This window comes from Cyprinodon variegatus, unplaced genomic scaffold (genome assembly GCF_000732505.1).
Source record: "Cyprinodon variegatus isolate N-32 unplaced genomic scaffold, C_variegatus-1.0 Scaffold1041, whole genome shotgun sequence".
In the NCBI taxonomy this organism is placed as follows: domain Eukaryota; kingdom Metazoa; phylum Chordata; class Actinopteri; order Cyprinodontiformes; family Cyprinodontidae; genus Cyprinodon; species Cyprinodon variegatus.
In genome coordinates, this window is record NW_015151494.1 from 243,672 (window position 1) to 263,131 (window position 19,460).

Consider the following 19,460-nt stretch of genomic DNA (forward strand, 5'->3'; position numbering starts at 1 on the left):
TTTTTCTGCAGACAGGAACATATAAAGCAGAGCCCAAAGAAAGACAAGAACATCCATCGATCCTCTACTGCTTAACACGCTAACAGCAACAGATCATGCATGGCGTTTTTGTAAACTAAGAAACATTTTTTATGAAGCAGTCTTTGACTAAAAAATAGCTGTTACTGTTTAATAATTTCTGCAAGGAAAGCAGGAGTGCAAACAAAAAAAGCAAAAACAAAAGAGACCAGACATAGCTTTATTTATTTTCCATTTATTGTCTGTTACTGGTGTTTGTAATGTGTAAGAAACAAATATGTATACTGAACCCCAATGCTAGTGTACAACTCTCTACATGGGATCATTTCATTGTTTTAGGAACTCATCCCAGAAGTGTTGGTTACCGTGACACTAATGAACACAAATCTCACTCTGAAATATTAGGAATTATTTTAATCATTATTCAAAAGTGGAAAAATAATATAAAATAAGATAGTTTTTTTTTTAAATGCTAAGGCTGTTAAGTCTGTGTTATGTGTCCAGTGGATAAAAAGATGCTTTCTTTATGGCCACTTTAAGCAAAGTAAGACTTCTGAGATAAAAAAAAAAAAAAAAAAAAAAAAACGGCAACAAACCGCACGCTGTCAGAACAAGTAGCTATAGATCAATTTATATAGAGTTTTATATTAAGCCTCAAAGTTTTTAAAATAGTACAATAAACACTTTTCAGACATGATAGAAACTACCTGATGGCTCAGACTCAAAAATGTGTAAACAAAAAAAAGAAAAACCCACTTAAAAGGATAACTCAATTAAAAAAATAGAACACAGAGAATCCATTATCTTGCACACTTCTTTTCTAACCAGGTTAAAGCAAATTGTAACAGAGACACCTGACCACAAGACAGAATAGAAAAATCTTAAAACAGTGATATTGCATCTTAAATGCACAATGATTCTGCTGTACAGTTCACTGCGTGAGCGAGCACGCCTAAAGGGTTCTCTCATTTACATGGTCTCTATGTAGTCCTCTGCTTGCTTTTTCCACACCAGTGCTGTAAACAGGAACACAGTATGAGGAACTACAATGTCAGTGAATGCCTGTAACTTTTCTCTCCAAACCTGGACCTCTGGTTTGTATCAATTTTTTAAAGAGGGGAGTGGGAGTTTCTCAGTCCAGCTGAGAAAATGAGTCCTCAGTAAGGCTATACATTGCTTAGTTTTCCTCCACCTCATACTCATCATTCTCCATGTTAAACTGACACGAAATATTAGGGAAGCTTAAAAAACCTGGGAACACAGTTCCAGCACAGAGCAACGATATTCAGCTCGTTTAGGGGCTCCTTTTAGTCCTGTGTGTGCAGCCATGGGACTTCCCTTTAACAAAGGAGAGGATCTGGATTCTTGTTGAAGCCTTTTGTGGGGGAGCGATTGTGCAAAGTCACGCAGTCTCTGGTATGTCCACACGGAACGAGCTAGAAAACCCTCTTCCTCGCTGTACAAGAAGAAAAACCAAACAAAATCCTGGTGAGACATGAATATTCAGGTATCTATAAAATACAAATTCAAATGTATTGATCTCTCAAAGGAGAAATGAACTCTCTGCATTTAACCCATCCCCGTCAGGAGTAGTGGGTTGCCACTGTGCAGCACCCAGGAAGAAGTGTGGGGCTAAGGGTCTTTGCTTAGGGACCCAGAGTGCAGGCTGTGGGGATTGAACGGGGTACTTGCAACCTTCTTAGAACATAAGCACACTGCTCTAACCACTAGGCCCATATACGTCTGTGTGCCTGTGTGTTTTTTGTTGTTGTTTTTATTGGGCTGGGGGGGCTGGGGGGGTGTTGGAATGTAGATAATTAGACAATGAATGCCCCCCCCATCCCTCAGGGAGGTCTAGAAGCACAGCATCTAATCCCGCCGTTCAGCAAAGATACTACTACATGGCTTTTCATGTTATTTAGACATTTGACGAATTAGATGATTCATTGATTTATGTTACCTACTGTAAATTAATTTGAAAAACAAGTTAAAAAGCTAACTTAAAAGTAAAAAGTAAAGTTGAAAACGTAATAAGCCAAGTTAAAAAAGTAAAGAAAAATGTAAGTGCCTGTAAAGTATGCATTAATACTCTAAGGTTATGTTGTAACAAAAAAACAATGTGTTTCTTTCATTCTGCGAGTATTTTTCATTAATTTCATATTGAAGCCCTTTTGTTCTTTTTCTTAATATATTAGGGTAAGTGGTTGTTTCATGAGATCAACCTAAATGTACATATTTGGAATATGTACATAATAATCAGCTCTATGGTAGCTATTACAGCAGCGTGCTGTTTATTTACAAACAGATCGCCACATGGGAGGAGACCAGAGGTGTCAAGTAACGAAGGACAAATACTTTGTTACTGTACTTAAGTACACTTTTTTGGTATCTATACTTAACTCCTTATTTTTCTTCTTACTTCTGACTTCTACTCATTACATTTTTACACAAGTATCTGTACTTTCTATTCCTTACATTTTTAAAACAATCATTACTCTTGGCTTCGGTTTAATGCAGAGGTCACGGATTAGCGTACCGCGCCTCTTTTCCTGTTACCCTGAAATCCCTCATCCTCCGCTCCGCCCCACAGAGCTCAAGACCTCCTGCGCAATGCAAAGCCTACAACCTCCGCTGTTCCTCCCGTATTGCTGCGCTCTGACTTCATCTCTGAGCTTTAGGAGAGCATGCACAATATTATCATTTAATTCTTAGGAGCAAAACATAAAGAAATTAACGTTTAATTTAATATGACAGATAAAGAAATCCCCATCAGCATCCAGCATATGTGTGGTTTCTGATGGAGATGAGAAATCTGCTTCCTGGTAACGTTTGTTTTAAAAATGTAAGGAATAGAAAGTACAGATACTTGTGAGAAAATGTAATGAGTAAAAGTCAGAAGTAAGAGGAAAAATAAGTAATGGAGTAAATTATACATACCTAAAAAGTGTACTTAGTACAGTAAAGAAGTATTTGTACTTTGTTACTTGACACCTCTGGCAGCTAGCATGCAGATCCATGCATGCAAGTAAAAATAAGCACTTTTTCACATGGAGATTACAGTAAAGTCCTGCAGCAATGGACTCTGGGCCATCAAGCTTTTAATAGCTTTCAATAACTGAAACTTCTACAAACTTGGGTTTGGTGCAAAGGAAAGAACAAAATCACAATTTTTCAAAATAATTGCAATTTGATGGGAAAGGATCTATGTCTATCCTTTGGGTCATAAAGCTAATTGTTCCTTATTTCATACCATTTCGTTTTAATCATATCACCAACAAAACAATTTCAATAAGTCTCATCAACAAAAATGTCATAAAAGCCAGAAAAACAAAAATACTTATAGCCTTTAAATAGCAGTCTGTTTTTAATTAACATGAAGAAGAGAAAAACAAAGCCAGAGAAATTATGTCCTGCTGCTCCTAACAGCATGCTCTGCTTTTGGGTTACGGCACTCAGTAGGCAGCAGACTTCTAACTGGTGCATCACACCATCAAGTTGTTTAGGTGAAAAGAGAAGAAGCCTTCCTCAAAGGCTGCTTAAAAAAATTACAAGTAGGCATTATCACCAAATTGCAGTCATTGAGGTTGTATCTCTTTGATGCCTTTGAATTGAGTTTAGAAAAGCTAATTTCTTAGCTTTTTCTCTTTCTCTTCACTTTGTCCTCAATTATTTAAATATATATATATTTTTTTATCCTTAGCTGCAATCATGTTGCCTGAATGAGCTGTTAAGTTTATTGCCTGCTTCTCTTTTTCTTCCTTGACTTAAAAAGGATGTTTTCCTGAAATTACTTCTTTTAAATTACAGAAGCTAGATTCCACAATCAGAGAAAGCTTTTAATTACTAGCATTCTCACCGATATTAGGCTTGCTTATTTTGCAAATATGAGAGAGGTCTCTCCAGGCTCTCTCTAGATGTCAAAGGTTTAGATTTAGAACTTAGATTTTATAAGTCCTTTTCACCTCTTTACAATTCTAATCTGAAAAGTACAATGGAGTATTAGGGCCAGGCTAGAGATTTATTTTTTTTCTAAATACAAGAATAAATATAACAATAATGACAATAATGAAAAGTCTTGCAAGAAGCACTTTCTTCGCTAAAATGAGGAATATTGAGCATCTTGTGAAGTTATACTTTGGCATCGGTTTCACAAATAATGAAATATTAGGTCTTTTAGCACAACAACATTAAATTACTATCAGTATCAGAACTTTGAAACGATTGTGCAAATGACTATGTTTGGCAGTATGTGTAAGACAAAGTGGACTCAGGTGTCATTCTCATAATTGTTTACTTTATTATCATCATTTTATGACTTTATTCTCGTAAAGTTATGATTGCATTCATGTAATATTATGATTTTGTAATGTTACATTACATAGATTTTATTCTGGTATTTAAAGTTAATATTTTTTTATAATTTAAGTCAATTCAGTTTATTTCTATAGCGCCAATTCACAGCACATGTCATTTCAAGGCACTTTAAAGTTTTCTGTCTAAGGAAAATCAGTTGATTGCATCGGCTCATTGACTCTTCAGCAATCCCTCCCTCTAAGCATGCTTGTAGCGACAGTGACAGTGTCTCAGATTCTCTATAACTGAACCCAAGAGGACTAAATGCTAAAACTGCATCAAAAACAGTTTTATTACAGTATTTGTGAAAGGATTATTTTCCCTTTTTCAACAGATCATTGCAGATTTAAATTTTTCTTCAGACAGATCTGTTTATTTTAAGATGATTTGTCACATGAAACAGGATAAACTGTTAGGAAATGATTGATAAGTTTTTACATCACACAATTTATAACTGACATAATAAGAGAGCATGTAGAACTTTTATAACTGCTAGGCGATTGTGTAGAAATGAAGCAAAACAGCATGCAAGGGAAGATAATGGTGATGCCTGAGAAATACGAAAGTGTTAGTTGGACACTGACAGAAGAGCTTGGAAAAAGAGGGCAGATCGAAAAATTTATTTTTACCAACAAAACACAGTTTGAAGTCTTTTCTTAAACTGCCAGATAGAAAAAAATACTTTTCAGGCCAGAACAAGCAGAATACTTGCTTAAATATGCTGTGTCATAGGAAGCTCTGGAGATAGGCAGAAATGCTTTTAACTCTTCCCGCTCTTATTAGCTGTGATGGGAGTTGATGGGATGGTTTTGTTTAAGGTGATTTAGGGGATGGTGGTGAATGACAGGTATCTCTTTACCAAATGTGGACAATGACCTATTTGTCATTTGCTCCTGGGTTTCAAGTACCTCTGTATCAGGGACTGAGTCCATGCCGGGGACATGAAGGTTGCTGCGGTAGTCTAGAGCCTGACGCCCGTCAGAGGGCACAAAGCTAGGCATCCAGCAGCGATCAGAGTGCCCCAGGGCCTTACACTCCTCAGTGCAGTTAGAAAACAGGTCCGCACCTGCAGGTTTGAGCAGAAAAAGAAGCTGAAGCAGGTTTTACATTACCAAACGTAAACATGTTGCAGAAGACATCCAGGTCTAAAGAATGATACTTTACTGTGTTCTTGCTTGATTCAAAATGTCATGAGCTTCTTGATCAAAGCTTTCCACACAATGATTAAAAATATTCGCTGCTGATATTTCAACATAAAACCAGAGTTGAGCACCAGGAACTTCTGAAATAAAGTTTCTCCCCTAGAATATTTTAAGACATTTAAGAAAATGAAGATATTTCCATGGGAGCAATGGCAACAGTGATTGGATATACAACTAACAAACCTTCAAGCTAAAAAGTTATCATTCAAAAGAAATGCACACAACAACCAACCACAACATATTACTTAGACAGTTCAACCAAGTGTACTGTAAACAGAGAAAACAGATTAACAGGAGCATACAGGCCCAATTCCTACCAAGATTAACTGGATCTGAGGTTCTGATCTGACTTCAGGTTTCACAATTGATGTTCTAAAGCAGAGGTCACGAGGAGGAAAAAGAAAGCATAGTAAGTGTCGACTGCTGGAAGAACTGTGGTGAACTGGTGACAGAAAAGTGAAATGGCGTGCTCAAAGATGACCCTGAACATTTAGAGGATGTTTGGCTCAACCTGCTGCTGTGAAGCAGGATTCTCCACCATGAACAGAATCAAAAATAAATCTGGATCCAGGCTCACGAATGAGCACCTTGATATGTGATTCAGAATGTCTTTTTTTTTACCATTCAAACCCAGGTTTAAAGCCTTGCAGGGCAGCCTAAAGCCCACTGCTCTCATTAAGCCAAAAAAAGAAAGAAAAAAACAGTTCACATGTTTTATACAATATGTAAATAAGGAAACTTGTCTATATACCAAACTGAACGATTGTTGTTCTGTACTTCAAAAAACACTTTAGATTTTAAAATGAACATTTTCTTTTTTTTTCTATTTAAAAATGATATATATTCTTTTATTTAAAACTTCAATGTATAATGCATGCATTGTAAACTACAGTTTGCTTCTGTGTTTGACTCAGAGGGTCATTTTATTCACATAGGACAGGGGTCCGGGTTTTTAAAAAAAAATTTTTTGGGTTCATTTTAATATGGTGTGCGGAAGGTCAAAGAAAAATGAATTATGTTTTCCAATGCTGTAAACATTTGTATTATAAATACATTTAAACAGTCATTTGCGTCATAGCCATTTAGATCAGTGGTCATAACTTGCAACCAGCGCGGTGCGGTGCCAGGCAAACAAAGTGGCAGGTGTTTCTCGGACCATCGATCCCAAGGAGATAAAAGGGAAGCAAAAAGAGGATTCAAACAATGGACTGCATCGTTCGCTTTCATTATTAATGGAGAAGGTTTGCCTGCATTGTTTTCTTTGTAATGAGAGACTGTCAAAAAAATAAAAATAAAAATTTGGAAAGGCATTTCCAGGGAAGGAATGCTAAATATGCAGCAGACCACCAAGCTGGGAGTGAGGGAAAAAGTGTGACTGCAGAACTTCTGGATAAACTAGAGGAGCGTAAAGATAGATTTAAGCAGTGGATTGCATTTCCAAACTCCACTACTGCTGCTAGTTTTGTTGCAAGGATGGGAAACTGTTAAAATATCAAACAGGTAGCGCTCTCAAGCAGGGATGGTAGCTTTCTTCCATTTTCTCCCCCAAACCCTAAAAATATAAATCATACCAAAAATCAATGGTGACTGGAAGTGGGATTTTAGGGTTAGAGAGCAGAGCTCTCTAACCCTGAAATCCTGATGTTATTTATGGACAATATAACAAATGAAAATAGTTTGGCCGGCAGATAATGTTGTCTTCCGGTACCCTTGGGCGGTGAGTCAAAAATTACGGCTAAACAAAAATAAGTATTTGACATAAACTGGAAAATACTTCACTTCATTCCATGCATCAAAGGTTGCTGATAAAATTAATAGGATCTATTCAATGTTCCTAAATGGTTGATTGTTTTAGAGATAAAAGTGTAAATGAAAGATTACATGTCAAATTTAACCATTAAATGTCATCACTATAACTAAGAATTGAAATCTTCTCACAATGTCTGTCTTTTAGCTGGATTTTGCAAATTTTAGGTAGATAATTTGAAAATACTAACATTTCTTTGGCTGTAATATTTTTTTAAAATCAGCAAGTTTGGATATTTTTCTATGTAAAGTCAACCTAATGTATTTTATGGTGTAAAAAGCGTTGGAAACATGAGTGAATAAAACTTCCCTGCCGCCGGGCCTTTGATGTTTGCGCTGTGTGAAAAGCAGGCCGTGGATTGAACTAGAAACCTGTTTAAATTTGCTCCTTTCATGTAGGGTAACTGTACATGGCGGGCTTTATAATTGTGAATAATTGTTTAAACTGAGGTAGAAAAGAAATCACTTAGCAGAAACTTATACGACAACGCAGCTATTTAGGCCAACTAAGCTTTCAACCCCTTTTCCCCTGTTTCTTTCGTTTTTTTTTTTTTTGCTGTGAGGACCTGATTCAGCCAGCGGATGCTTTTTAAAACCTTAATCTTCTTGCTGTGTTTGTATGTCTACGGGGTAAAATCAGAAATGCCCAACTAGGCTATCTGCAGCTAATCCCTCTGAATACAGACTGTGATTAGTCTCAGACTGTAAGACTGCTGCCATTTTAGCAGCCTGTGAGTGTGTGTGTGTGCGTGTGTGTTTGGCCTTCTGACTGAGAACCAATTTTTACCTGAGTCAAGGTGGCCCCCCGACCTTTTTCAAATCAGACGAAGTTAGTGTCAAACGTTTGTGCTGGTTTTTGCAGCAAAAATTTTCATTTGTTCCGCTATCTTTTTAAAGATATAAAGAAATGTTTCTAGAGGTCATCAAAGGTCAACCAGCCCCCCACCTTCTTCAAACCAGACAAAATTGTCAAACGTTTGTGCTGGTTTGTGCAGCAAAAATTTTCATTTGTGCCGCTACCATTTTAATGATTTTTTGGATTTCAAAAGTACAGTTTGTCTAATAGCATCCTTTAGTGATCAGAAGCTAAGATAAAGGTCACCAAGATTGTTTGGGAAGGCGTTGTAGCAACCTGTTTTAATTGAATTTCCTCCAGGTTAAAATTAAATTATTCATATTCATAGGTTAGCCACCTATAATTTATATGAAATTCACAGTTTCAGCATGAACAGATATTAACTGACCTTTGATGACCTCTACAAAATATTATTATGATCATTAAAATGATAGCAGTACAAATGAAAATTTTTGTCATACAAAAATATACAATTTTAAAATACATTTTAAATATAAAATATCTATAATATTTTTAACATTTAAAAATGCATATTTTAAAATATATACATTTTTTTTTCACTGCTATCATTTTTTGTTGTAGCAATTTATCGATTTGCAAAAGAAAATATAGGGAAATTAAGACTTTACCACTTGAGGAGTTCTGAATAGAGCATACTGACTGATGGAAAATATTGTTGTTATTTTAATTGCAAATTGTATAAAAATGTTTACAATTTTGTTTCTGGATAGAGCATATTGACGGATGGAAAATATTTTTTTAATTTTAATTGTAAATTGTATAAAATTTTTTACAAACTTGGTAAAATTGCTTCTCTAAGTGGGTTGCTCTGTAAGCTAGAGGCATGTTTTAGAGTCTTTTCACTCTAATTCATGACTAATCGATTACTAAATTAGTTGACGATTATTTCAATAATCGATTATTCTGATTAGTTGTTTCAGGCTTATAATAAATGGACGTCAGTGGGAGTACACAAATGGTCCTCATACATATAGCAATGTGTAGGGCTCAGCATTGAGAGAATTTGCTCGGTTACAAAGAGGATTAATTTACCTGGCTGTTGCTGACATGTTGGAATATCTACCCACCTCCTAACCAGATCTTTTCTTTTTAATAAATATTAAAGAACATACCCTAAAGACACACAACTATTTTGCATTTAAACATAAATAAATACATTGCAGCAGTGCCAGCTGCTTCTCTCGGAAACAGTTGGGGCTGGATATTAAGTAAGGTTTATTTAAATAGCACATTTCTTAGACATGCGTCACAAAGTGCTGTAAAATAAGAGCCTTAAAATAAAATAAAAAAACAGCACCAAATAAAATACAAGTAGTAGTGCATTCCACAGTCTGGAAGGACCTTTCGCCTCTTGTCCTAAAACAGGTTTGAGGGTCCATTAACCTGTTCTGTTGAGCAGATCTCAGACAGCGAGCAGAAAAGTGAGCCTGAATCAAGTCCCAGATATAAGAGTGATCCTGTCCATGCAGGGCTCTAAATGTCAGCACCAGAATTTTAAAGTTGGAGCGGTATTCATTCGGAAGCCAGTCTAGAGCTTTGAAGACAGGAGTTATGTGAGCTCTTCTGTTTGGTCGTGTCAAAATTATTGCTGAAGAATTTTGCATTAGCTGCAGTGGTGTTTATCAAATCAAAACATCACTTATTGCATTAACAAATGTTGAGACGCAGCATTAACATTCTCTGTATTAAAAATAAACTCCAGAAACCCTGACAGGACTCCAGCTCAAGATGACTGTTCCTCTGGACTCCTGAGGAAAACCTCCTCGTTTTCTGGCTGCTTTCACTGCTGCCACCACATTTCAAACAGGACCCGGTTCAGATTGCAGGTAAAATCAAAAGAGGAAAAGCTGCCTGAAGAAGCTGCATAAAGGGGCATTTCCATATTAAGAAGGGATCAGCAGAGGACGCTTTATTTAGACGCCCCAAAAGAGAGGAAGAACTCCTGATGTTCTCCTGATCAGAGTAATTCACTAAGAAACATAATTAACTTTCAGCTAAGATGCTACAATCTGTTGCACAACTCAAGATCTGAGCCGCCTTTAGAATTGGAATAAGTGTGAATCATCCCCTCTCACAAAAGCAAAGTCACAGCTACACATCTTCCTCTGAGCTGCTAGAAGCCTGCCCCAATAAGGAGAGTGAGTGGGGAGGAGCGACGTGGGGATAAGGATTGCTCTGACTTCCAGGGTGTCAGCTTGGCATTCCTCACAGCACAGGGCAAACACAAAGTTCTGATAATAACCTTCATTTGGTAATTGGTATGCAGAGGTCTGAGAAATAAATTACTGATCAGTGAGCTGTTACCACGGTGATAATGTGAACCACAGGCCTGAGGAGAAATTTATCACAGCAGCAGGGACAAGAAAGCAGCGGAGAGGAGGATAGAAAGTGAATAAGCACCTCTGCTCTATTAAATTAAATTCACTGCGTTCATTATATGTTTAGGGGTGGGGGTGCTGGGGGTGCTAAGCTGGAGAGATGCAGCAAAATTTTTATTTATAGGGATTTAACTGCACACAGTTCTTATAATTCAATACAGGATGACGAGGCATGACTCACCTCAGACTTCATAAAAAAGCACGGTTTCCAAAATAGCAAATGGCAAAAAAACTAATTGTATCTAAACCAGATTGATATAAAACAGAAGACGGAATTAGTTTAAAAATAATGAATTATTAAACTTAAATAAATGATCAAATCCTTCATTCCCTCTAGACAACAGTGGGGGTACTAGGGTTGTCAAAAGTATCAATACAGCCATCTAAAGTGCAGAATAGTGGAAAATGCACTTTCTGAACACTTTTTAATTGAATAATTCTGTGCATTTTTCAGTTTCTGACTTTTTTTGTAACAGGTGCAGGTGCTGAGAATTATTTTTGTTTAACTGGTTTGGCCAGTGTCATTGTTATGTCTGCAAAGCATAGGAAAGGAAGGAACGCTTAATTTTAATTTTGTACGTTTTTTTTTATCAAACTTGCTTAATATTGTGCACAGCATACAACCTCAAAATATTATTCTTATTGTTTTTTTATTTTTTCTTGTATTTTTTTAGTAATGAAAATATTTCTGTTGAATTATAGACTCTTTGTTTTTATCCTTGTGGTATCGAAAAGGGTATCGAGTATCGAATATTTTACTTAGTATCGGTATCGAGTTGAAAAGTTTAGTATCGTGTACCCTAGGGGGTACACACCCACTGAATGTCTTCTCCAAAGTTCTTGTCAGTCTGCTTTTGAAATGAAAGGCAACTAATGTATAAAAACCAAAATCATATACATGAAAACTGTTACATTACATTGCAATGCAAAATGCACAAACTGACTGTTTGTTATACATTTTTTCTTTTTTATGGCCTAATGAGAGCGGTGGGATTTCCACTGGCCTGCAAGGCTTTCAAACCTAGGTTTTTAAACCTAGATTGAGCCTACTGGCACAATCTGAAGCCATTCTATGGGCCTGATAACCACTAATAACGATCATGAGAATGCATGCTTATTACAAAGGGTATGCTGGCCTGACGGGGTAAAATGAGCTGACGGAACACCAGCGCTCCAGATGGCTTTAACATATTAGCAAGTGAAGCGGCGCAAGTGCAGCTATAGACACTGTCGTCAGACAACGTGCGGTAATTTAGAAATGTTTTAAATCAGGTTGGGTCCGGAATAGCCAGCAGATGGGTCTGGATCCGGACCACGGTCTGCTAATAATGTAATTCCTGCAAAAATATATGCATAAGTATCCTTTCTCTTTTATCACTTGTCCCAAAAACATTCAGCCTTATATTTCCGTCAAACTTCATCCACACACATTAGATGCCCGTTTGAAAAACTGTCAGAGATCAAAGATCCTAAACTAAATCTTACTGACTTATTTTTCTATGTCACAATGATCACTTTCGTTTTTCCTCACAGGTTTGACAATCTTGTTTATTTTTGTTGGATTTATTCTATTTGGATTTTTTTTTGTGCTGATGTAACTATTGTGAGGATGATTTTGCTTTTATCACAATGGTCATTTCTAAAGATTTGGTTGAAAACTGAATGGTAAAAAGCCGTTGTTCTGTCAGACCAGCACACCCATAGTCAATATGCATGCACATGATGTCAGTTTTGTGTTTATCCCTTTAGTTTTGTACAAAAAAACAATTTAAAAACACAGAAAAGTAAGTAATTAAATAGATTTTTTGTACTGAGATACACGCCAATTGAGGTAGTGTAAAATGTATTTCTCTTACAAAATTATAGGGATAAACTGAAGAATGTATCCTACCTCTCGCCCACAGACAGCTGCAGATAGACACCAGCACCCCTCGTGACCCCCTGGGATAAAATGGATGGATTTCTGGACTAAATTCAGCCTATGACGAACCAGCCAGATTTAGCCTAAAATCCTACATCTAAATGACGTCTGATGTTTAAGGGGCTGCCTTTAAGTTCTCTCTGTCCATTCACAGTTAAATAAAGTCTGCTTTTATTTGTCCACTGCTGGGGTCCCCACCATGGAGTAGATAGGGCTCAGCTCTGAAAGAACACAAACCATCTGGGCCTTTAATACATCACCTCTGATTGGCTCCTTTACGAAAACGACTTTTAAAAGACAGACAGTTTGGGAAGAGAGCAGCAATAAGTCCAGTAGCAGAGGAGTCTTGTCTGAGAGTAAGCATGAAGGAATTCATTGATTCATCTAATGACCAAATGAACCGCCTGTTATGTTCTTCTGAGGCACAACCTATTAGGTTTGCTTCCCAGTTCTTCAGTGTGAGCGCAGCCTCATTAAAAAGCCCCTCACATCTCGTCAAGACTAAGTGAGCGTGCTCACCAGGAGCAGGCTCCTCATTACCACCATCATACATTTACAAACAACAATGTCAGACGGCCCTTTGAACACACATTTTAAATATCATTATGCAACAAAAAACTAAGAAAAATACAAGTACAACTATTATAGAGCCATTAAAAGAAGCTCATTGAGAATTTCTTTTAAGTCTTTCTTTTAGGAAAAAATGGACAGAAGCAGATTCCCTAAACTGGATGATATGGTGCATCCCGTCAAGTTATATTGGCTCTTGTATAATTTCAGGGTGTAATTAAAACAAGCTTTTATTTGATCAGGCTCTGTCTGTTTCAGCACTGAAGGGACAGGCAGCAGGCAGTTTTGGAGCCAAACCGAATAGCAACCACATGCAAATCAGATAAACCTCACTCCCATCTCACTCCAACCGGAGAGTTGCTTATTTGCTCCTCTAACCTGCAACACAGAAATATTCAAATAACCTTGCTGAAGAAAAAAGAAGTGGAAAACAAAGGTCGTACCTGAGGAATGGCCTCGATTTGTAGCATCGTGGTCACTGTCTCCCTGCTCGCTGTCCCCGTGGCCACTATCTTTAGAGCTGACCAGATCTGCCTCCTGAAAGGCTGAGCTGAAACAGAGAGCGCAAAATGAAAACTAAAGACAGACGTGTATGGTACTTTGTTTACTGAGGCAAAGCAGCTGATGAAAAAGCCAGGCTAGCACCTGGCTGCAGAGTGGAGCGGTTTTCTCTGTTTACCTGTTGACTCGCCTCGGCCTCTCCACCAGGTAGCTGAGTTCAGCTCTCTGGTGTTTGGTCTGAAACAAGAAGGGGGTGAGGACATTTCATTTATGGCTTTAACATTGGAAGCAGTCATACACTGCAAAAACAAGTAAAAATCTCTTAACATGTGTGTATTTACCCTTGATTTGAGTAGGTAAACAGGAAGATCTGCCAATGGAATGAGTATTTTTACCCTAAAAATAAGATAATTCAATATTTCACACTAGAAATAAGATACTTCAGTTGTTTTTTTTTTTCTTATTTTAAATACAAATTGTCTTATTCCATTGACAAAGTGTCTCACTTACCTGCTCAATGCAAGAAGAAATGCATATATATTAAGAAAAATTAACTTACTAAGATTTATATTTTTTGCAGTGTAGGGATCAGAAATGATCCAACACACACAGCGTAACACTGATCATAGTAGAGACTAGTGAGTCTCCTTTTCCCAACCCTTATCAGTAAACACTTGACCTTACCTTAACCTATTACCTTAGCTGTCCGAACCCTAACCTAAAACTAAACTTCTTTCACACCTTAGTTCTAAATTGAACTACATTTGTTCTCTTTTGTACTGATGTTTCTCAATCTGATGGTGACATCAGAAATGTGGGCCTCAATCTGATGACAGGACACACAGAGACGCATTTAGCTTTCAGCACAGCTGCCAGCAGCCTCTGAGCCAGTACTGCTCAGAAAAAGAATTAAGAGACAAAAGCCAAACTATTTAATTTCTTCAATTCTATCATCCATAGGTCTATTTTTCAGTTAAATTAACATCCTGTCTTCTTCTACAAACCACTGGTAAGATTTCTTTCCTATAAGTTAAGATTTGCAGCGCTTTTTGAACAAAGAAAATTGTTACAAGAGTTGTAAGTTTTCAATAAAAATGCATTTAGAGCTATTTCATATCGCTCAGCGCCAACATTGTAGTGATCACAGATGTGAAGATGCAAATTACAGGCGTGTGTTATAGAGACCTCTATGTTTAAGGCAAAGGTGTATGTTGAACATATGAAGCCTTTATACACTGATATTCTGCTTTTTTTTCTGCAAGATGTGCCGTAAACACAGGCACCTTCTCTGATTTTCCAGGCCCTAGTAAGTTCCTGATATCGGTCAGTAGAAGCTACTTGGGCTCATTATAAACAGTCTGTAAATATAGAAAGAGACACTGGAATCAAATTTAAGCCTGAAACAATTAATCTGATTATTCCTGAATAATGGATTATTGACATAAACATCAACTAATTTAGTAATCAATGAATTGTTAACTGGAAAATAGACTGTAAAACATGCATTTCACTGACTGAGTTTATGCAGTAATTATATAAAAACTGTAAAAAAAAATGTATAATTAGTACATATTATATATTTTGCAGTTAAGATTAAAACAATTTTCATGTCAATCCAGAGCTCCTCAAGTGAAAAGCTTTTAGTTTAACATGATTTAATTTTGTAAAAATTCTTCTGTAAGAAAACTTTGAATTTCAGATTATCAATCGATTAATCTAAAAACGAATCAAGATTTAAGGATTTACAAAATAATCGCTGGTTGCAGCCCTAATCAAATCAGATAATACAGCATATTGAGGCTCTCATACACTGACAACAATTTAAATCTAAGTAAGTAATTTGTTCTCAAAATAAGAGAATTTGTTCTTGAATTGAGGATGTGAGACACTTTGCCAATGGAACAAGACAATTTATATTTAAAATAAGAAAAAAAAAATTTGCATTGTCTTATATCAAGTGCATATTATCTGAGTAAGTAAAAATACTAATTATATTGGTAAACCTACTCAATGAAAGAGTAAATACACTTAATTTAAAAATGTTTACTTATTTCTGGACCGCTTATGCAGAGTAATGGATTTATCTAAAGGTATGAGAATGAATCTTACCTCATTTGATAAAATGCTGCCATTTGATATGATGTCAGGCTGCTGGTCTGTGTACCCTGACACTATGGCCCCACAAGGGTTGTGGTCGGTGTCTGTGCTCCTAGATGGACTACAGGGCTTTAGGAACATGAGGTCAGTTTTGGCTGACTCTGGAGTCAGACAGACCTGGTAGCAATAGTTTTGGTTTTGGTGGTGGGAGCCAAAGCTTCCAGACTCCTCCACAGGGACTTGAGCCGTTCCAGGCCCGCTGACATTAACAGTACTTTGCACAAGCATGATATCAGCCTTGCTTAGTTTTTTCTTGCGTGATCGAGCCTGCCTTGAGCAGCAGGAGCTGCATCCTAGGCAGCAGTCGCTGGTTAGGCAGGTGTAAATGTTGAGCTTTTTGTCCTTTTGGCAGCGCACAGCCAACACAATCATGACAAGGAGGAAGATGAAGGAGACAGAGCCGAGGGCAATGATGAGGATGAGAGTGAGGTCCAAGGCACCATCCTTGGCCTTGCTGGTGCCCAGTTTGTCTCCCATGCCCCGGCCTTCAGACATGCTGTCTACCAGTAACACCAGTACACTGGTGCTGGAGGACAATGGAGGCTGACCATGGTCTCTCACTTCAATCACCAGGTCATACTGGTGGTGTGTGTCACGCTTAGCTGACACCCGCCTTGCTGTCCTGAGCTCACCAGTCCTCCAGTCCATCCTAAACATCCCGTTCTCGTTCCCTCTCTGAATGCTGTAGGACAAGCGTGCGTTCTCACCGTCATCTGCATCCATTGCCATGACACGGGTCACCAGGTAACCTGGCTCAGCAGAACGGGGAAGGTGCTCCCTGGCTGTTCCGTTTTTTCCCAGGGGAGCAAGCACTATGGGCGCATTGTCATTCTGATCAACAATTATGACTCTGACGGTTGCGTTGGAGCCAAGCTCGGGGGCTCCGGAGTCCTTGGCTCCGACAATAAAGGCGAATTCTTTCAGCTGCTCATAATCAAAAGACCTGAGTGCGTAAAGGTACCCTGTCTCTTCATTGATGGACACGTAGGTTTTAACTGACATGCCCTGAATTTCACATTCTAGTATGGAGTAACTGATGAGGGCATTCTGCCCTATGTCGGGGTCCAGGGCCGTCACAGCGTGGATGTAGGCCCCTGGTACGTTATTCTCTGTCACATATACATCGTAAAGGGATAGTGTAAAAGTGGGCGCATTGTCATTTTCATCTGAAACCTGGACGCTAATGGACTTACTGGAAGCAAGAGAAGGAGTCCCCATATCCTTGGCAACCACAGTTACGGAGTAGGAGTCCGCCTGCTCCCGGTTCAGGAGCCCGTCGGTCACTATGGTGAAGTAATTCCTGAAGGAGGATTTCAGTTTAAACGGGACATCACCGAGAATTTCTACCTGAATTTGCCCATTTTCCCCTGCGTCCCGGTCCGTCACACTCAGCAGAGCTATGACTGTACCGGGAGCGGCTATTTCGCTGACTGACTCTGTAACGGTGCTGAAGGTGATTTCCGGCGCGTTGTCGTTCACGTCGGCCACCTTGACCAACACTTTGCAGTGCGCGGGCACGGCGTTTGGCCCCAAATCCTTTCCCTGCACAAAGATCTGATAGAGGTTGCTCTCCTCATAATCCACCTCCCCGCGGACCTCGATCCGCCCGGTCCGCGCATCTATACTGAACAGCTCCTTTACGCGGCTGGAAATATGGTTGCTGAAAGAGTAAACAATCTCCCCGTTCAGGCCCTCATCTAGGTCCGTTGCGTTCAGCTGGATCACCAGAGTGCCTACCGGTACGTTCTCTGAGAGATTCACCGTGTAGACGGGCTGATCGAACACGGGCACGTTATCGTTAGAGTCCAAAACTTTGACCACCAGCAGCGCAGTGCCGGTCCGGGGCGGCTGTCCGCCGTCCACCGCAGTTAGCACGTACCGGTGCGCCGCCTGCTGCTCCCTGTCCAACGGCTTCTCCAGGACAAGCTCTGCAAACTTATTTCCGTCCGTCTGAGTCTGAACATCCAGGTAAAAGTAGTTGTTGGTTGTGATATCATAAGTGCGCAACGCGTTGGACCCGACGTCCGGGTCGAAAGCGCTCTCCAAAGGAAACCGGGTGCCCGGAGTTGCGCTTTCCGAGATCTCTACCGTGATGTCTGTCTCCGAGAAGCTTGGTGGATTGTCGTTTATGTCCACTACCTCGATCTCCACCCTGAACAGCTCTAGTGGGTTTTCCAAAAACACCTCCATATTAAGTTGGCAGCTGGAACTCTGCTTGCAGATTTGCTCCCGGTCAATTTTCTCGTTAACGAAAAGGACGCCGTTCTCCAGATTGACCTCCAGGTATGGCGTCCGAGAGCTGGGTACAACCTGGAAGCGCCTCGAGGCCACTTTGGTGAGGTCAATCCCCAGGTCTTCGGCGATGTTCCCCACCAGGGTGCCATGCTCTGCCTCCTCCGGGACGGAGTAGCGGATCTGAGAGAGCGCTCCATCAGTAAAGCACAGAGCGATCAAAAGCACAATCATGGCCGAGAAAAGTGCACTTGAGTAAAATAGGAGCAAAAACATCAGCAAATGGCATTAATCTCACTTTTACCTACTGATGGACAAAATGTCCACATTCTTTGCCGTTTAAGCCAGCAGGTGAAATTCCCCTCAGTGCGTATAAGTCCGGATAAATGGAAATATGGAAGTTGTCCCCCCCAAAATCCAGTCTTCTTAAAAAAACAGTCATGTATGTATTCAGTAAAGTTTTGAAATGTTAGTAAAGGCTTAGGGGCTCCGGTGTCTGCCTTTGTCATTTGCTCCCTGAAGCCTCCAGTGAAGCTGAGTGGATCTTCACTCAGCAGCCTGTCATCCACAGAGCAAACAGAGGGACATCGCTCTCTCTCCAGCCATGGTCCCTGTCTGGAAACAGGACTATCTTTTCTGCGTCGATGCTGCTGATGCTTTCTCTTCACTCTATACTGATGCAGCTCACTCAACTATTTGCCTTTTACTCCGTCTGCGCGCCTCCCCCTGCTTCCTTGCGGCTTGAATTTGCACTGGGAGCTTCTTTCTGATTGGTTTCCGGGCTTGCCTGTCAAAGTACGTTTGGCCCGCCCCTCAATCGCTGCCTTTAATGTCTCTGTTTTAGGCAAAAGGACCATGCGAACACTAAGAGGTACAAGAAAGGTATAAGAATTAAAGATAACGAAGCTGAAGTTCAGATTTGCAGGAATGAGGTGATCAGTTGACAGATTCCGGACCTCCTTACGGAGCAGAGAGGGATCAGAATGAGTGCAGTACTTGTTGACATGGTGGCAGGGCATTTGTGAGCCCAAGGATATGCCAGGCGATCCGGGTTAATGCATGCAAATGTTGTGATATGCATGCAGTGAATCAGTCACCATTGATGAGCTGCTCTCAAAGCTGTGCTCTATAATTACACCCAGCAGTCCTAACGTTATTATTTCTCAGGCAACCACACAAGAGCGCTCAGCGAGTCAGACAGTGGCTCTGATCCGCGGAACGCAGGCGCCACCTAGTGACGGACTTTTTAACCAGCCAGTGGTTAATGTTTCAAAGTCGCCTAACAAATTTACAGAGTATATTAGCAATATATATGACATTTATATTATTTATTTTAATGATTATCATTTTTGTGTTTCTTTTTACATTTTATGAGTTTACTTTTGAAAGAATAGCAGATAGAAAAATATAAGCGTATAAGCCCATATTCTTTAAGAACAGAAATC

At 39.2% G+C, this 19,460-nt stretch overlaps 1 protein-coding gene across 1 annotated transcript; it reads right to left on the reverse strand.

Annotated features, from left to right (window-relative positions):
* Positions 1-208: 208 nt before the first annotated feature.
* On the reverse strand, positions 209-18,707 carry LOC107100986 (protocadherin-10-like). The gene is made up of 5 exons (XM_015399707.1): positions 15,736-18,707; positions 13,805-13,863; positions 13,569-13,675; positions 5,280-5,437; positions 209-1,474 (listed from the first exon to the last, which is right to left on the reverse strand). Exons 1-5 carry the CDS (start codon positions 18,289-18,291, stop codon positions 1,421-1,423), a joined length of 2,934 nt encoding a protein of 977 aa, XP_015255193.1. The 5' UTR covers positions 18,292-18,707; the 3' UTR covers positions 209-1,420.
* Between the last annotated feature and the right edge of the window lie 753 nt (positions 18,708-19,460).

Coding starts and splice junctions, on each gene's coding strand:
- LOC107100986 (XM_015399707.1), bottom strand. CDS start 18,291: ATGTTTTTGCTCCTATTTTACTCAAGTGCACTTTTCTCGGCCATGATT. Junction 13,864..15,735: donor GCAGCATTTTATCAAATGAG/GTAAGATTCATT, acceptor TTCTTGTTTCAG/ACCAAACACCAGAGAGCTGA. Junction 1,475..5,279: donor ACTCAGTCCCTGATACAGAG/GTACTTGAAACC, acceptor CTTCTTGTACAG/CGAGGAAGAGGGTTTTCTAG.